The 14,312-nt window shown below is 43.3% G+C and overlaps 1 protein-coding gene across 9 annotated transcripts in view; it reads left to right on the top strand.

The window, feature by feature from the left end:
* The window catches only part of Cpeb3 (cytoplasmic polyadenylation element binding protein 3), a 185,448-nt gene that overhangs the window by 155,248 nt on the left and 15,888 nt on the right, over positions 1-14,312 (top strand). For all 9 annotated transcript variants that reach the window (XM_052186656.1, XM_052186680.1, XM_052186657.1 and 6 more), the window contains exon 9: positions 7,626-7,807. In XM_052186656.1, the coding sequence (XP_052042616.1) occupies positions 7,626-7,807 (182 nt within the window). The remainder of the gene's footprint in view (positions 1-7,625; positions 7,808-14,312) is intronic.

Below are 14,312 nucleotides of genomic sequence, written 5' to 3' on the forward strand. Positions count from 1 at the left end.
TGGCATCCTGAACTGAGTGACTGGCTCTCTCCTGTGTTAAACAGGACATTTCATATAGGAAACCAAAGTGTTGAGAGCAGAACACAAGAGGCTTACTGACAGTTGAAGACTGTCATTTTGGTCTTGAAATATAGGACCTTTTTAAAGATTTTTTTTGTTTGTTTGTTTATTGTGCTGCCAGAATTTATGTGCAGCATGCACACACAGGCACCTGTGGAGGCTGAGGACAGAGCTGGAGTCACAGGTGCTTGAGTCATGTGACGTGGGTGCTGGGAAAACAAACCCTGGTCCTCTGCAAAAGCAGTCAATGCTCCTAACCCCTGAGCCAGCTCTCCAAACTATAAATTAATTAATTCATTCATTCATTCTTTCTCTCTCTCTTTCTTTCTTTCTTTTCATTCATTTACTCTCTGTTTCTCTCTTTAAGATTTATTTATTATAAATAAATAAGTAGACTGTAGCTGTCTTCAGAGACCAGAAGAGAGCATCTGATCTCATTACAAATGGTTGTGAGCTACCATGTAGATTGCTGGGATTTGAACTCAGGACCTCTGGAAGAGCAGTCAGTGCTCTTAACCGCTGAGCCATCTCTCCAGCCCCAAGTGCTTTCCTTATAAAATATTTTAAAGTTCTTCCTTGGGCCTCACTCGGTAGGTCAGGTTTTAGCTGTTGGGATAAATTGCACTTTATTCTTGGCCAGAGATTGTCCTTTAGCATCAGAGTGGTTGGGATGTCACCACCTACACTGTTCCTTTAGCTCCTTTGAGTTTGTTTGTTTTACTTCTGACAGAGACTATGATCTCTGATGGGTTTTCTATTAGAAATAGAAATTTCTATTAGAAATTAGCCTGAATCCATCCTAATAGAAATGCCTCTAAAGAAGCAAGTACTATCCTGAGTGGGCATAGGGAATCCATCAAATTAAATATTCCTACTCTTGGCAGAATCCTTTTTTTTTTTTTTTTTTTTTTTTTGAGACAGGGTCTCACTCTGGTGACTGTGTGTCACCAAAGTCATAATCCTCCTGCCAGATATGAACCATCATACCCAGGTCAAAGTCAAACTTCCTTCTTAAAATTCAGATTGGTAGGGGAAATCACAGGCCTAGGGAAACTAACCCGAGCATGAAGGAATCGGATGAAGAGCATATCTGGATGAGATTTCTCATCCCTCAGTTGTGGGCAGAGGTCAAGCAATGCACATCGCTGTTGTCTGTTGCCCCCTTTCTATTACTCCTATTGAGTAACAGCAGCAACCTAAGAACAACTTGCCCCAACTCTCGGATCTCCCAACTTTCAGGGCATTCACCTTGAAGAGGGGGGAGAAAGCTGTAGGTAGAGCCATCCTGCCCCCATGTGGTTAAAGTTTGCATATTCTCTAGAGTCTTTTCTGCTGGCTAGAGACCACCATATGACCTTTGGCCATGTGATAGGAGTGAGTGCCCTTACAGGAAAGGCCCTGTGGCATTAGGACCTCTCCAATAGACACACACACACACACACACACACACACCTCTTCTCAGTGTCGGGCTGGGGCTGCGAAGGGCCCCAGTGGAGACTGAACCATCTGGCTCCCCATGCTCGAGACCTCATATGCACGTGTGTTTCTTTCATTCCGTCTTCTTGATTTACGTGTCTGATTTGAGGACCACTTAAATAACTAAGCTGTGGTACCTCTGCCTTCAAACCATGTTCATCACTTGGTGACTTCCTTCCAGCACTGAGCAGACTTGGCCTTGCATAGTGACTTCATCCTGAGAGGCTGCCGCCTCGAGCTCCGAGAGCCTGTTATGGCCTCTCTAGTATTGCTTCTTTGGTCTTTGTTAACTCTTGCTCTGCCATTCTTCCCTTTCCTTTCTTTTTCCGCCCTGCTAATAGTCCATGGCAAATCCTGAAGCTTCCTTCTTTGCCTCCTCCCTAACCCTATGCTTTTATGTCCAGATAAAAGCTGAAGAGAATAATCATCTCAGTGTCCTCAGGCTCATTTATTTCAGACATTTTGTACACACATTCTGGTAGTCCACATGAACTGGGCACTGTATTCTGGTTTGTGACTAGAAAATGTTGTAGCCATATCCCCTTCTGTTCTGTGAGGTGGTAGATGACCAAAATTGCTGAATATCAAGTTTCTCAGCAGTAGACACAGCCGCAAGTTCAGTCCAAAGTGACCCGACAAACTCCAGGTTTGAAGTCCTTGGAGAACTAAGGACTTTGTGATGCTGGCCTGTGTTTCACCCCCTTCCTCACAAACAAACCTTTGCCCACGGATCCTGTCAAACATTGTCATGTCCACAACAGGCTGAGCCCGCATAAAGCCAGAGTTAGGCTGGGATGAATTGATGTTTGTAGAGCAGAGGGGAAGCCAGCTTAATTCAAAGCAAAGATTTAAGAGCAGGGAGGAAGCAAGACGAAGCAGTCAGGTGCCTTCCCTGGAGCTGACTCATTCACCGTCAGGATTTATGATGACCTTGAGAGGTTGTAAGCAGTAGGCTTTGCATTTTAGAAAGGAGACGTTATTCAAATAGAGGGCAAGTCTTTGTGGTGTCTGTGCTTCAGCTCTAGGCTCTGTGCTGATGAAAGCTGTTTTATCCAGTGGAGATCTGGGAGGGTGTCTAGTTCAAAGTGCAATTTGGTATCAGTTTGATTTAATGAAATTAAACAAAAGTTCCCTTTCTGATTTAGTGCTTCCATGCCATCCGTTTAAAATGTTTTTGGGCTCATCTGACAGAACAGAAGCCTCCTCTTGACCCCTGTGAATCAGCATAAAGAGAAGCCTAGAACTTCATCCTCCTTTTTCTCAGAAGCCAGGGCTGCCTTGTTGTCATGAGGGGCTTCATGCCTTGTTCCCGCTCATTTTATGTGTATTTCCAAAGAGAAAAAGTGGCCTTCTGGACTCACGGAATCCTCACTCCTCTGCCACCCTGCTTGGTTCTCGGTGTCCCGGTCTTAGACAGCCTTCAGGCTGGCTTTGGAAAGCAGCTAAACAAGAGGGACAGAGCCCGAGGTAGAGTGGAGTGGGGAGAATCATCAACACTTTCTTTCTGGTGAGCTACAACTTTTGTCTTATCTCTAAAGAATCAGGAGCTGGTCCAGGGAACCATAACAGGTTCAGATTCAACTTTAGAAGTGTAGCCACCACAAGCCAGAACTCAAGAGAATCCTGGGTGCTTCCCACGGCTATGTTATTCTTGCCTCCCTCTCTGGTGTGTGACGCGATGACTCTCAGCCCAGGAGCAGGGCTCACAGTACTCTTGCTGCTGCTATGGGAGCAGATCATGAAATGATGTGAGCATATGGGCTAAGATACAGTGTGCCCTTGCACACATCTATGAACCCTGCCAACTTCTCCTCACCTTTGTGGTGATTAGGCACACTCTAAGAACACTGGGAGTGGTCAGAAGTGGTGTTGAGGCACTTCCTTGTAGACTCTTCATTGCTGTCTACATGAATTCCATGTGGCTGCCACACTATTTCATCTGTATGCCCAGTTCTTGAGCCTTCCTTTCTTACTGTGCTCCAGGGAGTTATCCTACCCACTTCACTGAAGGAGGTTTAGGTTGAGGATTCATGCTCATGGGCTTACTCAATAGGACTCAGTTTTCACGGCAAGGTTATGGTTCATCTGTGCAGACACAGATGAAGGGATCCATGAACATTTAGTTGTCTGTCTAAACAATCACTTGATGTCCTCTTTCCTTCTAGAAAGTCAAAATGGCAGCTCTCTTTTCACCCTTGCTTTCCTCGCATCAGAAGAAGGGGTGTGTGCAGAACTCTCCTGCATTCACAATGATCCTCACAGTAGAGAAGAAAGGGGTGTGTGCAGGACTCTCCTGTATTCACAATGATCCTCACAGTAGAGAAGAAAGGGGCGTGTACAGGACTCTCTTGCATTCACAATGATCCTCACAGTAGAGAAGAAAGGGGCGTGTGCAGGACTCTCCTGCATTCACAATGATCCTCACAGTAGAGAAACTTCTAAACCTAACCTCTAAAGTAGTTGTATGTTGCAACATTTCTGGTAAACTGAAAAACTTAAGTTCAGCACTTAAGAGCGCTTACAGTTCAATCATGAGGACCAGTGTTCACGTCCCAGCACCCACACTGGGTGGCTCCAGATGCCTAGTAATTCCAGATCCAAGGGCTTCAACGCCTTCGTCTAGTCTCTGTAGACACTCAAACACATACAAATAAAAATGAATACTAAAAATGGGAAACTCGCAGAATGGAGATTTATTGAACTTAAGAGAAGTTAAGTTTACTCTGCTTTTGCTAGTCATCCATCCAGTACAGGATGGATTAAGTTTCTCTTTCTGCTGTCTTTTAGTATTAAAATTATTGAAAAAGGATTACTCTTACTGAAAGGGTAACTACTTTTTTTTAATATTGGAAACCCTGGTTAGTATTTAAGGGACATCACACTAGCTTTTAAGCATAGTATGAGTTCAGGAAGACTTAAGAGTTGAGTAAATGGTTCACTGTAAACAGTTGTTTGCTTTTTTTTTCTTCAAAGGTGATCATAACATAGACTTACTGCAGTTAAAATATAGATGTGGAGAGCTGAGGGTGTGACTCAGTTGGTAGGGCTTGCCTAGCATCCATGAGCCCTGTGTTCAGACCTTGGGACCACTAAAGCCAGGTGTGGTGGCACATACTTGTGATCATAGTACTTAAGAGATAGAGGCAGGAGGAAAAGGAATCCTTAGCTACACAGGCAGGAGGGTAAGGTCATCCTTAGCTACACAGAGAGTTTGAAGCCAGTCTGGGTTACATGAGAATAATAAATAAATAAATAAATAATAAATAAATAAATAAATAAATAAATAAATAGATAGATAGATAGATAGATAGATAGATAGATAGATAGATAGATAGATAAATAAATAAATAGTTTTATCCCCCCCCTCAAAAAAACATGAATTAGATAAAAATTTGTCAGCCTCCTTGAGGAAAAAAAAAAAAGCTATTCCTTCAGTTACTTCAGGTATGTTTATTTTTTTTATTTGCCTTTTAACAAATTGCCTTTCACTTCAGTAAAACATTGTTGCTCAAATAGCTAAAGATGCCAGGTGGTGGTGGTGGCGGCGGGCGGCGGCGCACACCTGTAATCCCAGCACTCTGGGAGGCAGAAGCAGGCAGATTTCTGAGTTCGAGGCCAACCTGGTCTACAGAGTGAGCTCCAGGACAGCCAGGGCTATACAGAGAAGCCCTGTCTCGAAAAAAACCAAATCCAAAAAAAAAAAAAAAAAAAAGCTAGACACATTTAATGACCAAGAAAATACTGTAGAGTTCAGGAGACAGCTCAATCCATAAGCAAGATTTTGATCCACAGAACCCACATAAGCAAGTGATAAGCGGGCACAGCAATGGATACTTCCAGTCTCAGCAGTGATGAGGCGGTGCTGGCAGGATCTTTGAGGCTCAATGGCCAGCCGGCCTAACAGGCAAGCTTTAGGCCCTAGTAAGAAAGAAACCACTGTATCAAAACCCCAGTGGACAGCTCCAGAGGAAAGGCACCCACCCGAGGTTAACCTCTGTCGTCTCACACATGTGCACATACACACAAAAATGACTATATAGCTCATGAATGGAAATTATTATTATTATTTGCCGGTAATGTCAGTCATGATCTAGTCTTTGGCATGCGAAGATGACTTTCCACTGAAAGCTTCATAAAGTAATGGAATGTGTATGCTTATGGACAGAGCCTTCTGGAGTCAGGATCCCTAAGCTCCTCTGGAGACTGCTGTGGTGTAGAAACACGCAGAGACACTCTTAACTCCTCTTTAAGCAGAGCAAGTGACTAACCTTCCAGCTACTCGCTTCCTTTGTCATCCAGGTCCTCTGAGTCCTTAATATAGAGGACAGTGCTGTTTGACTCCTTTCTGGCTCTCTTTGCCTGGCCACTGGAGTGTTTCCTCTCTTTCCTATTCCACAGCAAACCTGGTCTTTGGAAAATTAGTATCTAATTTCCTGGGCCTTCATGTTACTTATTTCTCCAAGAAAAATGTATTAATGGATATGATTTACAATCCTCCCTTCAGTAGCCTGCTTTCTGCTCAGAATAACATCGTCCATGTGAGGAAAAGTTTAAGCCGTCAGAGGATAAAGAGTGAGGAACCACTGGCCTCTGATATTCAGGGTGCAGGTGCAGTTCTTGTTGCACTGTGCAAGGGAATGGTGTTCGAGGTGCTGTCTGGAGGCTGCAACACAATCCACTTGGCTTTAACCAGAGGTGCTTCCAGCTGTTGGGACTCTGCAACTCTCACTGTTGGGATGGCTTTCTGCCACTTGGCCTTCCATGCCACTTACCCTTGGGCTGGTTGGTGCTAGTTCATTTTCTCATTTGAAACTTACTATTTTGTTATAATTCATTTTCCTTTAAAAAAAAAACTGGGCATTTGGGGGGGGAATCAATGTTAGGCAGTCTAGTATACAAAGAAATTGAAGTGCAGTGACGCCTTTTTGACATGATGACAGTTTTTCTTACTGCCTTCGCAACCTCATTCTGCCAGAATGAATTGGTTTTACATCTGTTTGAAGAACTCACAGGTGTCCTAACACACCATTGCGCCCGCAGAACCTTTGCCCAATCCCACCAGAAGAATGTGGTGGTGTTTGCAGCATTGGCTCTGGTCATTGTCTATTTTTCCTGTTTTCTTCTTTTCAAATGCCATATGTAGGTTTTGAAGGACAATGGGTTTAGGTCTCTTCCGAGGGGTAGGCCTGAGTCTTTGGATTTAGGCAGTGGCCTCAAAGGACTGGCCATATCCAGAGATGGTGCTTTCAAGTAAACAGTTACCTCAGGCAGTTGGCAGCACAGGTAAGTGCCACGTGTCTCTTGGGGGTGCCCTGATTGACGGTGGGCATAATTTTTTTTAATATCAGATCTTTGGAATGTTCCAATTCCAAAATAACTTCTCTGTAAGCATTTTGTAAATATACCAAAATCAGGGCAAGAAACATGGCAAGGGCCGTAGACTGAAGCATTAGCCTAGAGCTCTAGCAAGGTTGCCGGGTGTGTGTTTAACAGTCCAGAGATAGCTTCCTGGCTCTACGTTGCTGTTCTTACTAATGTTAGTATTTAGAATTCAGTATGGGATGCTGTGAAGATTTTCAGTTGGGATAGAGTCTACTCTTCATTATCATTTTTATCAATGCCAGAATCTATATTTGTAGACACATTGTCTCTAGATAGAATAAGGAATTGATTCTGCAGCTCTAATATGGCAAAGAGGCATTAGAAGCTGTATTCAGTCTCAGGCTCATAAGGAGTTGCTTTTCCATAACTTGTTAGGCCACCATGAATTGCTTTACCCTCCCAGGCCCAGGACAGTAAGTTAAATAGTCCTTTAGACATTAGGACAAATTAACGCTACAGTGTTTCTTTAATACTGTGCTTTAGTTATGACTGCATAACCCCTTGTGTATATACATGTAAATTGCTTTGTATTTTATTTTAAAATACCCAATGAGTAGCTCTTCTATTGGAGTTGAAAGACTAATGTGGATATTCTTCAAGAGCTGTGACCTGGGCTTTCTTTTTGTAGTTAAAGTGCATGATCGCTTCCCTTTCCCTGGGTGAGTAGCTCCAGATGGTTATATATAGACATGTTTATTTTCTTACAGTTGAACTGGCAATGATAATGGACCGTTTGTACGGTGGTGTTTGCTATGCTGGCATTGACACGGACCCAGAGCTGAAGTACCCGAAAGGTGCTGGGCGTGTTGCGTTCTCCAATCAGCAGAGCTACATTGCAGCCATCAGTGCGCGCTTTGTGCAGCTTCAGCACAACGACATTGACAAACGGGTAAGCAACCACTCAGGATGGAATGAAGTTTGTTTTGTGCAGTCCTAGGCCAGACAGCCTCTTGTGATCATAAGAGAGCAGCTGTACCTCGAATGTCATTAGGCTGAGTCCGTGGAGGTTGTCTGAAGAAGAGAGCATGCTTAGTGTTTCCAATATGGACGAACCTCCTGCCTTCCTTCTCTTTTCTCCCCAGGGTGATGGAAATAAATCTGCAAAATTTAGTGTAACAAAGCAGTAGCAATGCCTTAAAGTCTGAGAACCAGTCACCTGTTGGACCTAGGCTGTGCTCTTTAAAAAAAAGTTACATTTTTTTAAGATTTATTTATTATATGTAAGTACACTGTAGCTATCTTCAGACACCCCAGAAGAGGGCGTCAGATCTTATTATGAATGGTTGTGAGCCACCATGTGGTTGCTTGGATTTGAACTCAGGACCTTTGGAAGTGCGGTCAGTGCTCTTAACCACTGAGCCATCTCTCCAGCTCTACATTTTTTAAAATCATAACATTACACTTAATAGCAATCATGGGAACCAAATACTGTTCCTTTCAGTCTTCTCTCCAGCTTCACCTAATTTTACTACTCAGGACACACATGCATGAATGTATATACACATGCATGTTATATCACCTGCCATGTTGCTCACTGCTTGGGCTGGAGGCACTGAGTGAACTTGCTTTGATCTAAAGAGAGAACATGGGGCTTGAGGGAGCTGGTGTGCTCCGCTGGCTTATGGACAGTTCTCCACTGTTGGGAAGGTTGGGAGGATGGAGGGCTACACAAAAAATACACAAAGACGAGCACCGTGCCCTGCCTTTCTGTCACGTAAGTGTACAGTGGTTGTTCGTGTGTCTAAGTGGAGTTGACCCTTGAGGCACTGACTTGGTTGGAATGGTGCAGTAGTAGCCTGCTGTGGAGCTTCGCATGCCCTTTGTGTGCAGAGAGGACACCTCAGTCCTCTTTGACTGATTTTGTGTAGCAGTGTTCCTAGCATCTTAGTGGAAATTTCCCTTGATGATGTATTTTTCATCTTCAGCAAAATTATGTTTGGTTAACATGTGTTCTGATAAAATTACAAAAACCAGTGCTTAGAATAAATATTCTATGGTTCTATGGATTAATATTCTTATAGTAGGTGGTAGCGAATTTTTGTTATTTTTTTTTTAATTTTTATCAAAGAACTTTTAATTTTGAATAATTTCTGAGATTCTTAGGTAGTTCATGCTCCGCGACTCTGTTCATCTTTGGGCTAATCTACATTAACAGTTTAAGAGCTTCCAAGCTGTACCAATTCCTTAAAAAAAAAAAAAAGACCTTTAAGAGAAAGTAGCTGAATAGATTGATTTCATATGAATTTAGATTTTTTTTAACTTACATGCATTATAGTAATGCTTTTATCAAAGCCAAGTTCTACTGCCACTGCCACTCCTCCATTTCCTTCCCTATTCCCTTGTAAACCTTCTCCCTCCTAACTTCATGTGCCTGTTTTTAAACCCATTGAGTTCACTCAGTGCTGCCTATCTGTGTGTAGATGGAGAACCATGTCCTGCAGCATGGACAGCCTTTCAGAGACCATGCCCCTGAAGAACTCTTGACTCTCCCTCCCCAGCAGTGTCAGTTGCCACTAGTTCCTCTGCCTGGGGCGGGACTTCTTGGGCTCCTCCCAGTCCGTGCTGGGATGTTGGTTGGCTTGATCTCCTGTGGCTCCTGTGCATGTCACAGCTACTGTGAGTTTGTGTGTGTGTTGGCCCGACATGCTCAGTTCATACTGTTTCACTGCAGATGTCTGCTACCTCTGGCACAGTCTATCTGCCCCTCTTCCACGATGATCTCTGAGCTTTGGGTTTTGAGGGTATGATGTAGATGTCCCATTTAGAGCTGAGCACTACACAATCTCTTATTCTCTGCATGCTGGCCAGTTATGGGTCTCGGTATTAATTGCCTCTACTACCAAAGAGGCTTCTCTGATGAGGACTGGCAGATATACTTTCCCGTGGGTATAAAGATAAGAATTTATGGACAAGTTACTGCTTTGTCTATTTAGCAGAATATTCATCAGCCATGGGTTATGAATTCCATTTTATGGAGTGGGCCTTAAATTCAACCAGAAAGCACTGTTTACTTTCCTAACAGTCATGCATTACTGCACCAGTGGGCATATCTTACCATACCAAGATGTATGTCTTGTTAGTACATGTATCTGACCAAATTAGAATGATTATTCTATGGTCTCCTTGAGAATAAGTGGTAGTGGGTTTTTGTTAATTAAAATTATTTTTTTTTCAGAATCTTGAAACATTCTGAGTTCATGGAGACTCAGAAAAAGTAACAAAGATTCAGCTTTCCTGGTTTTTCAAGTCCCCATGCTTCCTCTTTCCTATTAGTCATTCTCACACAGACTGGGCTCCACAGAGAGGCACCAGGGTAAGGAAGTTAAACTTTGCTTAAAGTCCATTTACTCTACTAGGGACTGTACAGCCCCCGAGGGCAGTGGCTGTCCTTTAGAGTAGCTGCTGTGTACTCTAAACATGACATGCAATGGACAGTTGCATATTCATCAGTGAGGGATCTATTGGTTGAATGCTGACTGAGAGGTAGTCCAAATGGGAAATCCCTCTCCTCCGACCTTCGGCATATCTGTCCTCCACACACTCTTGGCTTCTGTTTTCTGCTGTTAAGATACTCAGTTGAGCAAAAAAAAAAAAATATTTGATTTTGCTACTTAAAACGTCCGAAAGTTTTCTTTAACACTTTTTACTTTTTTTTTTTTTTTTGGATTTGGTTTTTCGAAACAGGGTTTCTCTGTATAGCCCTGGCTGTCCTGGAACTCACTCTGTAGACCAGGCTGGCCTCGAACTCAGAAATCCACCTGCCTCTGCCTCCCAGAGTGCTGGGATTACAGGCATGCGCCACCACCGCCCGGCATTCTTTAACACTTAATAGTGTATTAAAGCTGGCTTTAACCGTGGGCCTGACCTACATCAGGAAGACTAGATGTTCAGAGTGTTCCTTAAGGGACCGAGCAAGGCCTACCTGCTCCAGCCGTGGAGGCCTCTCAGCCACACTGCTTGTCTCAGGCCTAGTGCTCTGTGGGTCATTTGTCTACTTGCTCCTTCTGTGCAGTGCTGGGGATGGGGCTTCTACCATGGAGCCAAAAAGTCTTCAAACTTATTTTATCCATAAAAGCTCAAACCTAACTTAAAAAAATCATAGGTCCCAGGTGGTGGTGGTGCACACTTCTAGTCCCAGCACTCGGGAGGCAGACAGGCGAGTCTCTGCATTCAAGGCCAGTATGGTCTACCAAGTGAGTTCCAGGACAGCCAGGGCTTCCTGTGACCCTATCTTGAAAAACCCTTATTAAGTTTGTGTGTGTCTAGCACAGTGCTTCTCATCCTTCCTAATGCTGCATCCCTTTACTATAGTTCCTCATGGTGTGGTGACCCCACTATAAAATTATTTTCATTGCTACTTCATAACTGTTATGAATCGTAAATATTTTTGTAGATAGAGATTTGCCAAAAGGGTCATGACCCACAGGTTGAGAACCACTGCTTAGGTGCATATGTTCCTGGGGAGGCCAATGCAGGGAAGCTCGGACCTGGCCTGGGCTGTATGTGAGTGTGAAGGCCACTGGAGGTGCATGGTGAGACAGTCTTCAAAAAATAAATAAATAAAGAGAAAGCTTGGTGGTGGTAAATGTGCACTGTTAATCCCAGCACATGAGAGGCAGAGACAGGAAAATCTCTTGAGTTTGAGGCCAATCTATTGTACAAAGCAGGTCCAGGGTAGCCCGGCTACATAGAGAAACCCTGTCTTCAAAAAATAGACAGACGGACAGAAAGATGGACACACAGACTACAACAAAAGACTTTTACTTGTTTCAGTATTTAAATAACTTTTCAGGAGTGTCCACTGCATGGAACCAGGGGTATGGAGACTTGCTGGGGAAGCTCCAGTGTGTTTCTGGTTGTCCTAGAGCATTAGCAAATTAAGTTAGATTTCCTGTGCTTTCTGCAGTTATTTTGATTTTTACATCTTTTGTACACAAGATCTAACAGTATATTCCAAGCTGGCCTTGAACTCTGACCCTTGGGGTTTAATCAGTTATGCCCACTCATATCTACTCTGTGGAGAATTGTTGCTCTACTAACGTGAAAACTGACTCTTCCTCCATTGTGGTATGACCTTAATGAAGGTCAGAGGGTTCTCTGATAACAAGACCCCTTGCCTAAGTGTCCCATGTGTTCCCGAGTGGAAGAAAGGAGCACAGGGATGGGAGGTTTGGGTGCTTGCTGGGCACCCTTGCTATTTGCATTATTGATGAACCTGGCCCACTTAAACTATGCCTCACCTTATGTGCACGGCCAATTATCCTCTCCCTGCCCTACCCCCCCCTCTTTTTTTTGGGGTTTTTTTTTTTTTTTGGTTTTTTGGATTTGGTTTTTTCAAGACAGGGTTTCTCTGTGTAGCCCTGGCTGTCCAGAACTCACTCTGTAGATCAGGCTGGCCTTGAACTCAGAAATCCGCCTGCCTCTGCCGCCCAGAGTGCTAGGATTACAGGCGTGTGCCACCACAGCCCGGCCCTACCCCCTCTTTTTGCATACCTGTGTAGTTCTTAGTTTAAGGGAAATGCTTAGTTGAAGATAGCACTGAAAACATTTAACCTGCACTGATTGATGTTAGCCAGCACACACTAGTAGGGATTTCAAGTTCCTTTCTCATTTTCCATGTAATGGGCTTTCTATCTTGCTTAGAAAGAAATGCTTTTCTACTAAGTATCTTTTCTCAGATAATGAAAAGATTTTGAACCTTAACTAAAATGGAAATTAGTATTATATGTTGCTTTTTTTCTTTTTAACGGTTTTTTTGGGGGGGGAGGGGAACTGAGTCTAAACTACCTAAGTATAACAAGAACAGAAGATGGTCTCTGTGCTCCATGGTGTTTTTAGAAGTGATGACGAAGGAATGCTTCCTGGTGGAGAGAGCCTGTAGTCCAGTCCTGCATAGCTCACACCTGAGGAACTCCTGCTGCCATGGGGAAAGGAAGCCACTAAAAATGGCACTCTTAGCCGGGTGGTGGTGGCGCACACCTATAATCCCAGCACTTGGGAGGTAGAGGCAGAGGCAGGTGGATTTCTGAGTTCGAGGCCAGCCTGGTCTACAGAGTGAGTTCCAGGACAGCCAGGGCTACACAGAGAAACCCTATCTCGGAAAAAAAAAAACAAAAAAAACAAAAAAACAAAAAAATGGGGTCTCTTTTTACATGGGATTTTCCTACTCTTTTGTCTGCTTTATATGATAATTATAGAACAATATATAGAATATAAAAGCCAGTTGAATCACACTCAGTCTAGAAGAAATCTCTGACTGGACTGACAAGAACAGTCCATTAGAACCCAAGCCTAAGCTGGCTTCGGGAGGCTTGAGCAGTGTGGGTGGACACCGGGGAGAAGCTCTGCCATCTCTGTCCACAAAAGCTGTTTCACTAGTGAGAAGGATATAGGTTAGAACCAGCCCGTATAAGGTCTCCATTCAAGTACTAACAGGCCTTGTTTGTGGTGTGCAAATGCGGGTGTGGTTTGTATACATGCGTGCATGTATGTGTGTACATGTGTGTGGAGGCCCACAGTAGCATCAGGTTATGTTCCTCTGTTGTTCTTTGCCTGGTTCATTGAGTCAGGTTCTTTTAGTAAACCTGGAGCTTACAATCCATCTAGCAGATCTAGCCAGCGTGTTCCAAGCATCCCTTGTCTCTGCCTTCCAAGTGCTAGAATTACAGGTACTTGCCATGTGTGCCCAGCTTTTGTGTGGCTTCATGAAACCCAAATCCAGTCTTCAGAGTTGTTCAACAAGCACTTATCTTCTGAGTCATCTTCCCTAGCTCTTCTATATATCTTAAAAGTGGCTCCCCGTCCTGGTGAATGGGGGGTGGGGGGGAGAGACAGAGACAGAGAGAGACAGAGAGAGACAGAGACAGAGAGAGACAGAGCACCTTTGAGAACCATAAAGTACTGTCAACATTTAGTAGCACTGATACTGATTTCTGTGACTAAATGGTTGGAATCAGAGATACCTGGGAGTTGTTCATCAAAGACCATAATTAGAATTTTGCATAATAAAGGGAATCACAAATTTCAGGTGAGGGACAAGTTTGTTGATTTTCAGTTTTAAGCAGGAGGGCTTTGTGAAGGGTCTGTCCTACTCAGGATGTCACTATGATTAGCCTCCCTAATCCACCATTTCCTAAAGTGTGTTCCATGAACTATGAGTCTAGGGATTTGTTTTAAAATCTATCTTTTGTTTAAAAATCTGTCTAGTATCAAAAAAGTTTGAAAATGCTTGCTTAGGTATATAGTTTATCTAGGACATATTAGAATCTTTGACATGTTAATGTTAACTTCATTGTAAACATTCAAGAAAGGCAAGTTTTCACACAAATAGTTTCCCCATTATAAATTAAAATTTTTAATTAACATATAATGATTCCATTGGGACATTTTCATGG

Source organism: Apodemus sylvaticus, chromosome 1, assembly GCF_947179515.1.
Source record: "Apodemus sylvaticus chromosome 1, mApoSyl1.1, whole genome shotgun sequence".
Classification (NCBI taxonomy): Eukaryota; Metazoa; Chordata; class Mammalia; order Rodentia; family Muridae; genus Apodemus; species Apodemus sylvaticus.